Raw genomic sequence first — 17,694 nt, forward strand, 5'->3', positions numbered from 1 at the left:
TTTCCCGCGCCGCAAAATTATGCCAAGCAACATTCCACATTTTCTGCCCGGCCTTGTTGCATTAAAGACTCGTATGGCTTGCCTCAAAAGAACATGCAATAAAGATTCTTCCTGTATTGATATATTTTAGAGTTCATTTCCTGGGTTTTTTTATAAATGTAGATAATCATGTTGTGTGATTAACTCCCTTTTACGCCTGCCTCGTCGTTTTCTGTTTCCCTATTTGTTTCTTCGTCTCGCATTGTTTTGTCTACCACATAAGTCTTCTTTTACACTTTGCCTTGCGTATTACTCCTAACGTGCACCAGTACGAAGGCTCTGTAGGTGTTCCTGGGCGCTATAATAAACATTTTATTGATTTATTACTATTGCTGCTGTTGTTGTTGTTGTTGTTGTTGTTGTTGTTGTTGTTGTTGTTGTTGTTGTTGTTGTTGTTGTTGTTGTTGTTGTTGTTGTTGTTGTTGTTGTTGAGAAAGAGTTACGTATACAGGAGCTCATTATTGTTCTGTGCTTTATCACTTGCACGGACAGTGATTTCTGGAACAAAGTATGCTCGCCTTCGTACTCGAAAGAACATTCGAAAGAATGGCCAAAAGCTGTTTGAGGGGACGGCAATGTGCTGGTCTCACGAGGGGTTTACACCCCTTTAAATGTCTTAAAGCTGTTTTTTTTACTTGTCATGTCTTTGCAGTCGCAAGAGCGCTGGTCCATGGTCCTTCGCACGCCTTTTCGTGGCTTGCTGATGTCCTCGACGAACTTCCACTTTGTCCTGGTCATGCTCGTCACCAGGTGCGCCACCATGAACCTGTCCCACCATTGAGTTCCTGTGGCATGCAGGACACAATTTGAGGAAAAGGATGTCTTTGTCCCCAATGAAGATTTTTTTCTTGCTTTATACGTTAACTTTCACAGAATTTTAGAAAATAGCTTCTTGCAGATAAGATAATGCTATTCCTTGAGCTAGATTATTGAGAGAGCCATCTGCCTCTATGACGCAGAGTGCATTACTTACACAAGAACTCTAAACACATATTCAACTTATTAACAAGAAATCACTAATGTACCTTCTTAACACTTACTTTACACTCCCTATTGCGATTAACGAATTGTAGCCGATGAGTTTGAAAGGCGTATGTACTTGGAGTGAATTTCCAGAATGACGCCAGTTTGGACATATTGACCATCAAACTCGAGGGGAAAACGCACTGTTGTTCCACTTACTTTTGTCTAACACAACGATTTTTTATGCATTGAAGCACAAAAGTAACTGGTACGCCATGTATTTCGTCCCACCACTTTGAGAAATAATACCTCTAAACTGGCGTCACCCTCGAAATTTATTTCAAGCGGACACGTCTCGCGAGGTCACTGGCTACAATACGTCAATTGCAACCCGTGCCGTAACGTAATTGATCAAGAAGATAATTAATGAACTTTTGTTAGTTAATGACATGCGTTTCGATTTCTCGTGCTAGTAAGGTCCGCTTCTTCGGATAATACAACTCAAGGAAAAGAATTAGGCTATCTGCCACAGGCGATTTTAAGAAATATTCCACAAAATTTAGAAATGATCACCCCGTACACGCGCTCGTCACCTTCGTGAGCGCACTGTGAGTTACGAGAGAGAAGAAGTATATAACAAAACGGAACGCCCTATGAAGCCTGAACGGGGTCAATTGGCAATTTAACTCCTAGTGCCCGGCATATCTCAAGTTTCTCAAAAAAGTCCAACGGAAACGCTTGATTCGCATGCAGACTATTTCAGTGGAGACGTTCATTCTTAAAGCGGCACGTTAGAGATAGCAAGGTTTGTCTTTGTTTTCTTTTTTTCTCCTAGAGGAGGGGGGACGATCGCATTCTCAAGGAAGCACGCAGCTATCCCATAAGCTCTCGTGTTGTGACGTTACTCGACAGATATACGGATACACGATGAAATGCCCCTGCGTTCGGCTCAAATTCCCTGGTACGCGTGGGTTACGCGCTATAGGGGAAGAAAATGAAGCAGTTGACGTTGACGATAAAGCGTCGACTGCAGAAACGAGATTTTCAACCAGCGGCGAACAGCAACAACGATGAGCGATAAGTTTGCCGTTGCGGCGCCTGATATGTCACCGTCGCTGATTGATGACCACCCAGAATGTTCGCTTGTCGTCGGGAAAACCGGCGCGCCATTGCCCGGGGCCACTTGAGGTCGCAACAGAAGTTACTCCCTGGGCGAAACGTTTAACTATAAAACAGGGTCGGAAATGTTGTTTGCAGTTCAGGTATTTCAGCCTACGCCAGCAATAAAGGACAGGCATACTGCAGTTGACGCGGCATTAACGCGAGAGCGAAGGCCCCCGTGTCGCAGAAAATCCGGCGTCGGCGTCGGACGTCGTTTCGGCAAAATGATTTTCGTGCCACCCATACCCAGGCCATCCACCTGGCTAAAGGAAGTTACTGAACTAATTGAAATTCTCAAGCTAAAATACGTACAAATATAGTAAAGTACGACTTACACACACCCTACAGACATGATAGCGTCGGATTGTAATTTGAATATACAAGAAAACATAAGTCTGTTACGCGAAAACTCAAATTCATTTTACAGCGTTTCTACCATACATATAGACCGGCCACGGCGTCCGCCATTTGCGCGCGCCGGTGCGCGAATATCTCGGAGTCCACAGAGCGGCGCGCCCGTTTGCTTCAAACACTTCCAGGTGGCGTTCACCTCCGCCACATAGCGGACACCGCAAGAGGCCGCGTTTCAACCAGAAAGCCTGCCTTCGTGTATGGTGTTCGCCGCGAGCGTTTCCAGGCAAGAGAGAGAGAGAGAATAACTTTATTGAATTGGGGAAATGGGGATAGGGGATTAGGAGCTTGATGGGTGGTGCCCCAAGTCCAGGGCTCCACTGGCTTCTGCCGCTAGCCGAACGTGACCAAGAAGGGCCTTCTGCACCTTCGGGTCTGAGCTGGCGAGTTGTGTCTCCCATTGCTCCAGTGAGTTGGTTAGATTATACCTAACTAAGTAGGCATTTAAATTCGGCGGTCTATTTTGGAATCCCCATGAGATGTGGTACAAAGACGGTGGTGAGTCGCTACACCACGGACAGGCACGCCCGTACATCGTTGGGAAAATATTGCTTAATCTTAATAAATTTGGGTAGACCCCCGTCTGAATCCTGCGGAGATCTATTGCGTCTTCCCCTTGCAAAGATGCGCGGGGGGCGCCGTATTTTTGCCCCATGCCGCGCTGGTGAGCAAGAATATCGCGTGGTACCATACGTGCCGGATCGTTATCCTCCTCCTCGCGTCGGCTCTCCTGTGAAGTGGCGGGTTGTGAATGGGAGGGCGATGGTTGCTCCGCTCGGTTCGTGAGCTCTCGAGCTAGAGCGTCAGCCCTCTCATTCCCCTCCAGGCCTGCGTGTCCCGGACACAAGACCAGTCTGTATGTATTCTTGAGTTCCTTTCCCAGGAGGTGGCTAACCTTGAAAGGGAGACGGCCGTTCATAAAGAAGCGGCACGCCTCCTGAGAGTCCGAGATGATGGTGTTGTACGACGGCCCCGTCCGTTCCCGGTCCTTGATTGCCAAGGCGATGCCGAATCATTCTGCCTTGGAAATAGAGGACGTGATCAGGGAAGCGCTTGAGATTAGGCTAGTCTTGTCATTGCCTATGACAGTGACTACTGCACGCTTCCAGTTGTACTGAGAGGCGTCAACATAAACGGTGTTCTCATTATTTCTGACTAGTTTGCCTAGCCACTTCACTCTCTCTTCTCTTCGCTTTTTGTTTGTCTTTGTGCATATTTCTTGGGACAGGAGCGACCGAGATTCTGCTTCGGACGGGACCGGGAATATCCACCAGTACCTCGTCCAAGTTTTGGGGGTGTGGTGGAATACCCGCCCTCACCAGGATCTCTCTGCCCGATCTCGTCTGGCTAAGTCGGCTTCTTTGGGAAATTAAAGTTGCCGCCTTGAGCTCGGAGTATGTGTTGTATACCCCAAGGCCAAGGAGCTTGTCTGTCGGGGTGCCTACCGGTAAGCGCAAGGCCACCTTGTAGGCGCCTCTGATAATAGTGTCAATCAGCTCCTCCTCACTCTTGTTGAGTGTGTGAAAAGGGAGGCTGTATGTTAGTTTGCTGATAACCAGCGCCTGTACTAAACGGACAGTGTCGCTTTCCCTCATGCCTTGTTTGTGAAAGGTGATTCTTTGAATCATCCTTGCCACTTGTTTTGTTGCCGACTTTAGTAAATTGATGGTGTGGCTGGCCCTGCCATTGCTCTGAACCCAGAATCCCAAAATCCGAGCAACAGTGACCTCTTTGATTTGCTGATTTTCGATTTCAATTTCTATGTTCCCATTACTTTTATATCGTTTCCCGTGGATGCGTATTATCTCCGATTTTTCGGGAGCACAGCTGAGACCGCTGGCCCTGGCAAAGTTTTCAACTGCAGTGGCCGCCTCTTGGAGGGTCTGCTCCTTCTCTGCTAGAGAGCCGCGCGTAGCCCAAAGAGTGATGTCGTCTACGTAAATAGTATAACCCAGTCGCGGGACACCGTCTAGGGTCCGCGCAAGTCTACACATGGCGATGTTAAAAAGTAGAGGAGACATGATCGCTCCTTGAGGCGTACCTTTGTTGGGCATTTGAAACGGATCGGATTTGACATGCGATATTCCTATCGTAGCCTTCCTCCCCGTGAGGAATGCTCTAATGTAATTGAAGACATTTTCTCCGCAGCCAATTATATTAAGCTCGGAAAGTATAGATTCATGTGATATATTGTCAAAGGCGCCCTTCAGGTCAAGAGCTAACAATAGGTGCTCCCCACCCTTGGGTACGCCTTTAAGTACCTCTTCCTGTAACAAGAGAAACGCGTCTTGTGTCGAGAGGCCGTTGCGGAAGCCCAGCATGGTGGCCGGGAACAAACCCCTGTCTTCAATGAAATTTTGAAGCCTAGTGTGTATGACCCGTTCGAAGAGCTTTCCCATGCAAGACGTCAGTGAAATGGGTCTGAGCGCCTGCAGGGATGGCTTCTTTCCGGGTTTTGGTATTGTAATAATTGTTGCAGTTTTCCACTCTTCGGGGATCTCTCCCTTAAGCCAATAGTTTTCATTAAATTCACTAGTGATAGCTTCTATGACTTTATCGTTAAGGTTTCTAATCATAGCGTTGGTAATCTGATCGGCGCCAGGGGCTGTATTCTTCTTGGCCGCCTGGGCTGCCGCAAAAACCTCTTCCGTGGATATTGGGGCGTCTAGCTTCGCATTCTGGACGCCCGTATAATTAATTTGGCCTGTTGACCGTATCGCGCTCCCTCCGACATATCTTTCCTTGAGAGCCTCTATTAATGCCTCATTCGTGCCTGGAAATTCCTCCGCGATCCTTTGCAATGTTCGGTTGGTGGCGGTTTTGGACTTTTCCGGCTCTAGGATATTCCTCAGGATGGCCCAGGTTTTCGCGGTGCTCAGTGTGTCCTGTAGCGAATTGCAAAACTCGATCCAGCCCCCAGTTGCCAATTTACTGGCATACTGATTTGCTTCCTCTGCCAGAGCTGCGATCCTACGCAGAAGGTTTCTGTTCAAGCGTTGTTTTCGCCACCTTTTTAGGAGCTTACGCCTGCTTTCCCACAAGCTTAGGAGGTGACTGTCTACCGCTGGTATTTCCACCGTCCGTGTAATCTGTTTAGATGCCCGCCCGTGTGCTGCTTTAATGAAATCGGACCATTCCCCCATGGAATCCGGCTCAGCATTGGGTGGAGGTTTGTGTAGTCGGAATTTTGTCCAGTTTGTCAGAGTCGTTTCCCCCGCCACCCGGCGTAGTTTGGGAGTCGATAGGGAAATGCTGATGAGGAAGTGATCACTTCCTAGATTTTCTTCTAGGTTGGTCCAGGTAGCGTCCGTGACGTTACGTGTGAAAGTGAGGTCCGGGAACGTGTCTCTACTCACGCTGTTGCCGATCCTGGTGGGCATGGTGGGGAGTGTGATCAGGCTCAACCCCAGCCTGGATGCAGCGTGTTCGAGACGCGTTCCCTTCGGTGTGTCTTTTGGGTAGCCCCATGCGGTGTTGGGAGCGTTGAAATCTTCCAGCACCACGAGGCGGTCCTTGGTACCCGAGATTTTAAGAGCCTCCGCAAGGAGTTTGCTAAAACCTTCATTCCTGTTTTGGGGGGGACTGTACAAATTTAGTATTACAGTTCTTGCCTTGCCTCTTTTTAGAGGGAATAAGCTTATTATCTGATGATTGATCGGAAGATTTTCTATCTGTTCTGCTTTAGCCGCGATAGTCCTGCTCACCAGGGTGGCAACGCGGGGATAATTTGAATTTTGCAAGGTGTAATATCCCTGCAGCTTGACCACTTTGGGGCCAATTTCCTGCAGGCATATTACATCTGGTCGGATTGGTGCACCGTTTATATAATTTTTGAGTGCGGCTGCGCGCTTGTGAAAAGTGCGGCAATTCCATTGCCAAATCTCTAATTGTTCCGCACTTTTCAATTTAGTTTGAGCCATGATGTACGAGAGCCTCCGCGTCGTCCCGACCCGCCTTTGATGGTTTATGGGTGATTGGGGTAGCAAGAGGACGCTTATTAATAGCTCTCTGCACGCCCCCCACAGTCTCGTTTACATATTGTTTCTGGATTCTTAATTCCTCGCCGATCAGTGATTTTATGTCTGACATGAAATTTGTTAAAAGGTCGTGGAGATTCGCAATGCTACCCCTATTTTCTTGGACTTGGTTCTGGATTTGTTTTATAAGGTTGTTCGTGTGCGTGGGGATGCCAAGAAGCTCCTCACCTCTTCCCCCGCCTAGTTCCATTTCCTTTTCTTGGGTGGGATCTATTTGTGACTCCTGTCCGTTAGGGTTGACCGCCGAGCCAGAGGCCTGCAGCGTTTTAACTGTGTTTTCGAACTTCTTTTGCAATGAGGAGATTGCCAATTGAAATTCTTGGCGCTCTGCCTCCATTTGGATCTTAAGCTGTTTAATTTCTTGCGTTAGTCTTTTGTTTTCATCAATGATTTTTCTATATTGTTGATTGTCTGTTATTGGAGCACTGGGAGACACGACCCCGGCCAAGCTCACCTGATTGTTTGGTCGGTTTGAAGCTGCTTCTTCTGCTCCGGTTCCGGTCTGGGGGGACGTCTTCCTGTCGTTTATGTTGGTCGAGGTATTCTTGAGGTTTGTTTTCCATGGGTTGTCCTCGTGTTTGTTGGCTTTGGTTTGGCGTGCCCTCGATGTTGGTCTTGATCCTGATCGTGATCTTGATCGGGACTTCCTTCGACTCATTGATTCCTCCCTTTCCGAGCTGAACCATCGGTGGTGCCTTTGTTGCTCGAGTTCGGGGAAGTCCTTTTTCGAATTAACCCACTCCGATTTCCGTCGAGGCTGCTCGATTCTAGACGTTCGGGGGGCGATGTTCTTTAGCTTCTTTCGGCATGAACTGTCGCCCGTCGCGTGTTCGTCGCCGCAGATGGCACACTTTGGTGAGCACTCGTGCCCCTGATTAGGTTCAGTTGCCCCACATTTGGAACACATGCTGATATCGGGTGTTGGGCACACATCGGTACGATGACCCGTTGAACGGCATATTTTGCAAACCTGTATTGTGGGTTTGTATGGGTAACAGATCGCTTCCGCTCCCATAAAGTACACACACCTTGGAAGCACCTTTCCGGTGAAAGTCACTATCGCCGATTTGGACGAGCCCAGCATGCGGGCTCTTTCAATCTTCACACCTTGAGTGCGGATCCGCAGGTTCTCCATTAGTTCCGCCTGAGGTGTTCCGGGTGGTAACCCGTGAACAATGCCTCGCAGAACATCTTCTGGGTCTGCCACATATGCATTGAAGGAGTGATGTTGCCCCCTGATTTTCAGTTGTCTGATTTCGCGCAGCCTTCCCGCCACTTGTTCGTGTGGTGTTGATAATATGACAATATTGGATCCGGGATGGATCCGCAGCAAAAAACTGCTGCCTCCAAAAGTATTCTGGCAGGCCTCTATCACTGCCATAGCGAGCTCCGATCCAAGCAGATCTTTAACCATGAGGCCCTTGTGTGGCCTCAAAGTGACCTTGATGTCATCCTTCGGGAGAGGCGGAGGTCCACGGCGTTTCCTACGTCGGAAGTCGCTGTTAGCCTGGCTCTCTCTATGTTTTGTCGAGTCACCCTCGAATTTCTTGATATTCATTTCGGTTCCCTCTTCGGTTTCCTTTTCGCTTTTCTTACAGCTCTTTTTCTTGCGACATGATAGAACGCCACCCGTCCTACGTCCATGTTTGAGACGCTGAGATATCCTCGGCGTTCTCGAGAGACGCTTCGCTATTTCCCCGCGCCTCATTATTTGAGGTTACATGTTGCAGGATGTCCCCCGCTTCATTTGGTTGAAGGTCTGACGCCCGAGAGGGGCCCGGAATCGGCTCATCTACGTCCATATGGACTTGAGAATTGTTAAGCCCTATCCGGCATGCTCGGTTACCAAAGGAAAAGGATCGACCGCGGCCTAATCCTAGGCTTGGGCTTTTCCGTCAAAATGTGAGTCTTTTCCCACTCAAAAGTCTCAAAAGTGGGGGGAACGGCTCACCTTCGACTTTATTGGCGTTAGGAAAAGTCCGTAGAGGCCGTAAAATGTTGATTGGAGTCCTGCGAGCACACACATGCACCGCACCCGGAACAGGTGAGAGTCTTCCCGCCCCGCGTCGCTGGCCAATGTCGACTAGCGCTAGTATTTCCACGTGTGCGTCGAATCTTCTGGTGACGATAGTTCTTCGTGAAGTCGTCGTAGGTCCAAGAATTCGGTATCCTCGGAAACCTTGTGACTTTACGAACACGATGATATAATATATTGGTAGTGTTCAGCAAGATTTCCGCACGATAACATTTTAAAAACGGAGCGTGATGCGATCTGATACTCACTGCTCTCAGACGCTTGGAGCGTCTCTCTTTCCAGGCAAACATCACGGCTACATACGCTGCAATTCCCGGGAAGTGTCGGAAGCAGTTGGGGATCTTTTAATACTATTGTGTTCCACTCTTAAAGGCAAAGCTTACGCATGCTCCAAATTTTTTGTTTGAACTTTAACGTTTTTATCTGCGTACGATTGCGTTTGTCGGTCTACAATAGAAGTTCGTCGCTATAGCTACTCCTTACATGTGGTAGCCTTACCGCGACGCGACAGCGTGACAGAGTCGGCCAGTCGGGGGTCCTGGATGTCGCGTCCATGCGGTCGACTATGGGCCCCAACTTGTGAGGAATCACGACACGAAACGAAGGACGGCAACGCACAACACCAACTCTGTTCTTTATTTCGTGTCGCACTGTGAGCACAAGATGCATGCTATGTGAACTCACCCAACTTTCTGTTACCCGTATTAAGGTAGTGGAGCGATATTCGCGGGAATCGAGGTACGCAGAAAAATAACGTTATTCGAAGAAATGCTCTGCGATTGCGCTTTTTTTCTTTCCTTTTGCAAGCGTTACTGCGGCTGAATAGAAAGTCTGCGACGGGATGTAAATCAGAAACGCTAAGTAAAATGATTTGCTTATGGGAATATCGTTAATGTTAATATCAAACCCAATAGACGATCGTGCAAAACGTGCGATCGTGCTTTTCGACACGCCCCGTTTGACTTAACTAGCATGGAGGGCCTTTGGCTGGAAAAGTGATTAAAGTGTAAACGTGCGAGCCGGTGGCGTCATTCCTGCCGCCCTCAGTTCTCTGCACCGTCCGGGCTTTGAAAACGCATGTCTCAGCTATGACAGTTCTACCAGCGGTAACGCGGCCATATAGTTAGCTGTGTGGAAAAGCCCGCTTACTGCCAAACCTCGCGTGCGCACTGTAAACTGTTTGCGCTGAAGGCATGCATTGCCACAAGCAGGGAATACGGCCTCGGACAGGCTATACCGCTCAGTTATGCTGCGGGGACATAACGCCACATAAAATAATGATGCGTGACATAGGAACAGCTTCATTCCCAGGAAAAAAAAACATATAAATTTTACGTATCCAGCCCGCATATCCTTTACGGCTTGTTTGAGTGACTCGGCAGTCAAGCAAAAGAAAGTACTTAATAACTGTGAGGAGTAATTGCCACTAAAATAACGCACGCGTACCACAAACCCGAAAAAAAAACAATCACCACGACGAGGATAAGGAAATACGAGGACCTGTAGGGGTGAGTATGAGACCATATGCAAGGACTGTAAGACTTGCAGTAATTCCATATATTCACAGAGTGACTCACGACCTCAAGAAGGTCGCAAGCAGATATGGCGTGCAACTCGCTTTCTCAGCCCCTGTAAAGCTGGCTAAGCTTTGCCCTCGTGCATCTGATGACGGAACAAGTCGGCAGGGCTGTGGGCGAAAGCACGCCAAGACATATGCCAAATGTGATACGCTAGTTGGGTATGAGATCCCCCTTACGTGCGGCAAGTCGTATACCTTGGACATACGGCTACTGCCTGAATGAACCAGACAATTGGTTCCTTGCTTGAAATGATTGAATCAAACCAAATAATGGAAGCACGAGAATTATACGTCAATACAGCTGTATAACACTGAGGTTAGATTCTTTGAATACTGGTCAAGGTAAATGTACACTGGTCGCGAAGCTTCCATAGAAGCCCAGCTGGGTGTGTTTATATAAAGTGGTGGTGTGTTGCAACCGTCGCCATCTCTGTTTCATGGGGACAAATTCTGTCCATAAAGAAACATTTTAAAAGTATGACGTCACATCCGGAAGCGACGTCGAGATCTTGTGGTGCTTGGAGCGAATGTTTGCATTTTTTAGCATTCGGCGTTTCGACCGGTATGCGAAGACTTTTCTTTTTTTCCCCTTTGTTGAGCTTGCAACTCTCCTCAGCTGACGCGCCAGCGTGTCAAAAAAAACTATGCCAGTGGCCTATAGGAAAACACAATTCAGATCTTAATGACGGCAATCACTTCTGCACGTTCCTTAAGAACGTCGGGGAATAGGATGGGAATGAATGACAGTGCCGGAAAGATTTGAGACGCTACTTCACTTTCATTCGCATGGAATTATGCACCCAGTAGTCTATACATGAACAACAAAAAATATGTTTTGATGGCCGAAAAATGGTACGGCCAACGTACACTCACAATATAGCAATACATGCAAAACCTTCTCACAGAATCCGTGAACCACTCGCAATTCTGTGCGACACCATGCAGTCGTATCCAACAGTTATCAGACAAGGCTGCGTTGACCCCCATATTAATCACTTAGAAAACATTCCAACACGCTTATTTTGCTACACGTATATAGTGCACCTGTGTTACGGCGAGTGAACGAGCATATCGTGGCTTTTATTCGCGTAGCGCCACACATTTAGCGTCACGGCGTGGCATAGCGCGTTGGGAACAGCAGCGTGAACACGCACTATAGCGAACAGTCTACACTGGTACCTTTTTGTTTTTATTACTTTTTTTGCCAATAAACGCCGTGCACAATCTCAAATGAAACTTGAAGTGAAGCTCACGCCACGCCTTGAACAAACGCGCGAATACATCTTAAAAATAAAAAAAGAACGGACGAAACTATACCGCCCTCAAGAGAGCAACGCCACTCCGCACGACATTATATATCAGTACTGGAGCTTACACAGGCCGGCCTGTGCCAGAAGCGCTGGTCGGTAGAGGTCACTAAAACTGACGAATACGTTGTCCCTATCAGGGGACATTGCGCGTAGAAAAGGACACGGACAGGAACATGCAAAAAGACACACCGTACGCACGCCGAAGGGATTCATCATGTAGCACGCGTCTTTTTGCCACTAGCGTTGGTTTGTCTTTTTTCATGTTCCTGCCCGTGTCGTTTCTTACGCCCTATTGCAACGTACCTTTACACGAATAACCATCAACTAGCGCAGCTTTGTGCCTTACATGAATAGGTTGTAAAATTTAAAATAAATGAACATCCGCTGCATTAGTACGCTAAAATTTTCTCAAACAGAATTGTTGCTTTATTTGGCAGTATTCTGATTTAAATGTTTCTCAATTTCATTTTTTTTTCACATAGGTTTTCTTGTTTCAGTTTTTTTCTTGTTTCAAATATGAATTGCCTACAATTCATTGTCACTCGACCGTTAACTTGTCTATATAATTTCGGTATTGTTGCCCAGTATTATATAGCCTAATTTTCTTAGCGCGACAAGGTACATGGTCCACATTATTTCTGCAAATTCTGTAGTTCTCGGTGCTCGTCGAAGGGGAAATAATTTCTGCGACATGTGCTTAGTCCCATGTTTACGCGACGATGACAGTTGCGTGATCTCCATACAGGTTAAACACTACGCTATAGATTCCGCCCCCTGATTCACCTAAAAGCTCCGTTCAATATTGATTTCTCGTGCAGCATTACTTCACGCGGATCAGAACATATTTGCTTATGCGGGTATATCGTTAACATTATCAATCACCAATATACGATCATCCCAAACCTACAAGCGCGCTTATTCGCACGCCCCGTTTGACCCCGTTTGGTGAGAAGCGGTGCATTCAGATATCGCGAACGAGCCAAAGCACTGTGATCATATACGTACGTCTTTCTCCACTCAATCGTATAGCACGTGTAATGCCCGAGATGTGAGCTCGGCTCCAGCCTTCGGCGAGTTGTCCTTGAATCCACTTGCATTTGCTGATTATTTCCACGTTTCAATTAAAAATAAGTTGATTATTGTCATAACTTCATTGGCTTCGTTATCTGTTGCCTTCGTTTGGTTGAAGCGAGGAAAAATTCGAACCCCTCGGGTTCCCTTTGCGAAGCGGCTTTTCGAAGAGTAGAGGCACAGACGACACGAAAAGCAAGGACGTCAAGTTCGCGCTCCGTTGAGTGAGTCAAGCAAGTGGTGCTAAGAAAAATATTGGTTCGTAGCTTGCAGAAAGGCAAAACGGTGAACTAAGGCCATAGCCAGGTACCGATATACTGAAGACTATTATTGTTTCTGGTCCCGATGACTTCGCTGCAGCGAGGTTCCTTCAGCGCAGCGTTCTTCTCCCCCACCTAAAACGGAATGCACGTTTTCTCACCGTGGCGGGTCCTGATTGCGCTGGTTGCCCCCCTCCCCTCCCCCCTTCGCAGGTTCTCGTGCACCCTGGTGTACCTGAGCGTGGTCACGCACTTCTGGCAGCGCGCCACGCACGGTATGTTCAGGGCCAAGCATCTGGCCACCATGCGCATGGTTTCCGTGGTGACAAGCTACGTCCTCATTGAACGCTACGGGCGCCAGCGCACCTCGGCGGTCGGCCTCTGCATCGCGGGCGTCACCTGGACGCTCACCGCGTTCGTGCAGAACGGTAGGGGAAGTCGCACTGCTCCCTCCGCTCAGCAGCTAAGGACGATTCGCTTTATTTTTAAAATAGAGTATTCCATGCTTCGGGATGCTGTATTTAACGTGCTGTATAAAAACTAGACAGGAATAATAATAATAATAATAATAATAATAATAATAATAATAATAATAATAATAATAATAATAATAATAATAATAATTGATGATGATGATGATGATGATGATGATGATGATGATGATGATGATGATGATGATGATGATGATTTCAAGCGTGTTGATTATGTTGGTTTACACAGGGTCACAATAGGGCCAAGTCTAAAAAAAAACACGCGCTACGCGTATCGAGTTGGCGCAGTATTGTGCTGGGCCATATGGAGAACGCCATGATATTTCTTTTCCAACCCGCCAGGCTGAGTAATTAACAAAGATTGCTTAATTAACTTTTAAAATATTAACTCTAGCGAAAAATCTTCAATGCATAAGTTGTAGCGCTTCTTCAGAAACGTCGAATTATTTCATCTATGATAACTGGGCTGCTCAATTTTTTTTTCTAGCCTTTCGTTAAAGTGCGCGAAATTAAAAGAAAACTACCACTTGACTGCCGCCTAAGGCGCCGCCCTTTAGTGACCTCAAATGTAAGTTGAACGAATTAGCAAAAGCTGCTCTTGGCACAGAGATCGATTGAACAGGCTGTCGGTGACTGCGATAGACGTTGAGTGAGAAAAGGAGCGTACCGTCTTAAGAAAAAAGAATTCGTAGTTCCGTCCGAAAAGCGAAGCACCGATTGCCATAGCAAATAAGAATATAGCTGTACGAAGTAAAGATAGAAGTTTATCGGCCTTATAAAAGTGTAAACATTCGTTTAATAACTAATTTAACAATGATAGAATATGTAAGCGTGATTCAACAAGGACGTACAAAGAAACAAACACATAGAGACAGCGCTGTCTTTGCGTGTCTGCTTCTTTCTACGTCCTTGTTCAGTCGCGCTCACCCATTCTATCACGGATTCAAACCAACCAGCCCGTCAACTTGTTTTAACTAAATTAACCAGCACAATGTCACGCGCGCACAAGTAAACATGAACACATCTTGCTCAATGACAGCGGAAACTGTCTCTGGAAACGCTGCGTTCAGTGCGTGCGCACGTATGCAAGCGTTGCGGGCCCACCGAGAAGTGAGGAAGTCGTCAACGAGCACCTCATGGACGAAGTCGACGCAGAGGAAAGTGCCAGTGCGTCGAGATCATCTCTGGCGCCACTTTCAAAGAAAGACCCAGCCACAAATTCTACGAAACGAGATGTAGAGCAGGTTGCGAGTGAAGCCATACCGACATCTGGCAAGCCTACATCAGCTAAGGGCGCGGAAACAAGTAATGACGCAAGTACAAGCAAGAAACCCTCCGTAGCAACAAATGAGGACGATTCAAGCGTAATGGACACTACGGAAACCAGCAAAGCAGTGGCAGCGGCCAAAAGAACGCGCGAAGACAGTGCCGGCGACGAGCAGAAGGCGAGCACTCAAAGTGCGAGTGAACCACCTGTGAAGACAGCAACTGGCCGGAGGCCAACCTTTACACCAACGCCAACCCTACCGCCGGACAGACAGGCGGCGGCGACACAGCGGACTTAACAGGTCGTACGTTCGCGTGTTTTTGCCCGTGCCCTGGGGGGGGGGGGGGGGTGGAAGGGGGAGGTGGAAAATGCTGCTACTTCTGAGCTGCCGATGGGAGACCAGTCAACAGTGCAGGCTGAACGCAGACTCGCCACGGTAATGTGCGTGATGCTTCGGAATCGACGACAGCTGTAAATGTATTGGGATCTATCGGCCTTGATTTCTTTCCAGTAGAAATGCCGCTACGCCTTCAAACACCTTTACGCGTAGGCACGATTAACGTGCGGGTACTTACGGTAAGAAGAAGCAGTGCCAGCTTAATCGACCGTTCATTGAAAACAATCCGGACATTTTTGCTGTAAATAGACAAAGATTGAAACGGAGGAAGGGACCGAACGCCTAGTCCAAACGCTCATGTCTAGATATTACGTGTGCGTTTCTCATGCTGTTGGTAGCGCAAGAGGCTGTGTGTGCTCTTTCTTAGCAATAATATTGGTATAAATGTGCAAAATGTATTTAGTGGTGTTACCGGGCGCATTATAATGTGATTTTTTGTTTTGTAATCTGAAGTCGCGCGTTATCTTTGTTTGCGCGCCGAATGGAACAGCCGAGCGCAGGGCGTTTTTTGAAAGCGTGGAATGTCACTTGAAGTGTGAGAGAATTACGGTGATGGATGGGAGACTTCAACTGTGTCTTGAAAGCAGAAGGCACAGCCCGTAATCAGCCTGGTCTCGAAGGCAGCGCGCATCATTTGGCAGCGCTCATTGAACATAATTTAGAGGATATAGGCGACGTTTTAGCCAATAATGATACACCTCGTTTCACTCATTTTCAAGGGGACAGCCGCGCCAGACTGGATCTTGTCTCTGTTTCTAGGGAAGCGTTGCCATTGTGCAGTGATTATGAAGTCAAACATGTTTAATTTAGAGAGCACAGTTTGTTCCTTTTTTCGCTTGGTCCAAAGAAGCCGTCAAGTTTCAACTGGGGTCTTTGGAAATTCAATGAAGAATTGCTGCAGGACGAAATATTTATTTAAAAAATTCAAGATAGCATTCAAGAGTTGTTATCGGGTGTTCACAGTGACTGCACGGAAAGGTGGGAGTGTTTTAAGCAAGAAACAAAGTTAATAGCCATAGAAAGGTCCAGCGTTTTACCCCCTCAAGAAGAAAGAAAAGAAACAGAATTACAAAGTGAGCTCAACTTTTATTTAAACATGGAAAGCATCCGTCCTGGTTGTTTCGCTAAAGAAATAAAGCGAACGAAAGCACAGTTGGAACTTCTCGATAAGGAAAAATAGCTGGGTGCAATCATTGGCGCACGCGCAGAACATCTATGGTGCAGAGAACAACCTACAAAGTGCTCGTTTTCGAATGAAAAAAAGTTATGCCACACGAAAGGAGATAAATGCGATAACATACCGTAATGAAATAGTACGTGATAAGAAAACTATGCAACTTGCCTTTGTAGAATATTACAGCGAACTCTTAGGACATGAAACGCAATGCGAACAACCGCCGTGGTTGCTCAGTGGCTATGGTGTTGGGCTGCTGAGCACGAGGTCGCGGGATCGAATCCCGGCCACGACGGCCGCATTTCGATGGGGGCGAAATGCGAAAACACCCGTGTACTTAGATTTAGGTGCACGTTAAAGAACCCTAGGTGGTCGAAATTTCCGGAGTCCTCCACTACGGCGTGCCTCATAATCAGCATGTGGTTTTGGCACGTAAAACCCCATAATAAAAAAATATATATATAATGCGAACAGGGGTTCGAAAATGAATTCTTACACCTTTTGCCAAGTCTAGATGATGAACAACGAGATAGATTAGAAATGCCAATAAGCATCAAGGAAGTAGAGCAGACTATCGATGACCTTGACCCTGGGAAAACGCCAAGAACTGATGGACTGAGTGGATCATTCTATAAAGCTTTCAAAAATGATATAGCTGCAGCTCTTTATTACGTTATCACAGAAGCCCATGAAAATCGGGTACTGCCACCGTCGTTTCGCGAGAGTCATATTGTCCTGATACCCAAAACTACCGATCCCTCATCACTCCTATCCGTGCGAGCCTACCGTCCAATCAGCTTAACAAACTCAGACTATAAGATATACACTAAAGTTTTGGGCAGAAGCCTACAGAGTATAATGACACGATTGATAGGGCCACATCAAGCATGCGGCATTAAGGGGAGGTCAATAACTACGAACATACACGTAGCAAGAACAGTACTTGAGCATTGTGACGACTTTTCTGGTAGGGTGGCCATGTTACAATTGGACCTAGAAAAAGCGTTCGATAGGGTGACAAACACAATTCTTTTCAATATTTTGGAGCAGGTGAATGTGGGAACAATCTTAACAGAAGGGATCAGAATGTGCTATGCCGACGTTTCCACAAAGGTAATCGTTGATAGAACACTCTCTTCCAGCATTGCCGTCATGTCTTCCGTAAGACAGGGATGTGGTTTATCGCCTCTACTGTTTGCCCTATATCTCGAGCCACTGAGTCTAAAGATAATAAAAGAGAGCGATGTCCGGGGTTTTAGGGTGGGTTACAGTGAGGTAAAATTGCTAGCATACGCGGATGACGTCGCTGTCTTTTGTGATGACAAGCAAAGTGTAGGCAATGCTGTTAATGTTGTGACAAAGTATTGTAAAATGACGGGGAGTGCAATTAATTGGGGCAAGTCGTTTGGGATATGGTATGGCCAATGGGAGGACACACCTTCGCATTTTGCAAAAATGCAGTGGACGAATATGCCTACCAAGTACCTTGGGGTACCTCT

At 47.0% G+C, this 17,694-nt stretch overlaps 1 protein-coding gene across 1 annotated transcript in view; it reads left to right on the top strand.

The window, feature by feature from the left end:
* Positions 1-17,694, top strand: part of LOC142586245 (solute carrier family 22 member 12-like) — a 78,440-nt gene that overhangs the window by 35,765 nt on the left and 24,981 nt on the right. Inside the window, exons 8-9 of the mRNA XM_075697494.1 lie at positions 692-789; positions 13,080-13,294. Coding sequence (XP_075553609.1) covers positions 692-789; positions 13,080-13,294 — 313 coding nt within the window. The remainder of the gene's footprint in view (positions 1-691; positions 790-13,079; positions 13,295-17,694) is intronic.

Source organism: Dermacentor variabilis, chromosome 6 (genome assembly GCF_050947875.1).
Source record: "Dermacentor variabilis isolate Ectoservices chromosome 6, ASM5094787v1, whole genome shotgun sequence".
NCBI lineage: Eukaryota > Metazoa > Arthropoda > Arachnida > Ixodida > Ixodidae > Dermacentor > Dermacentor variabilis.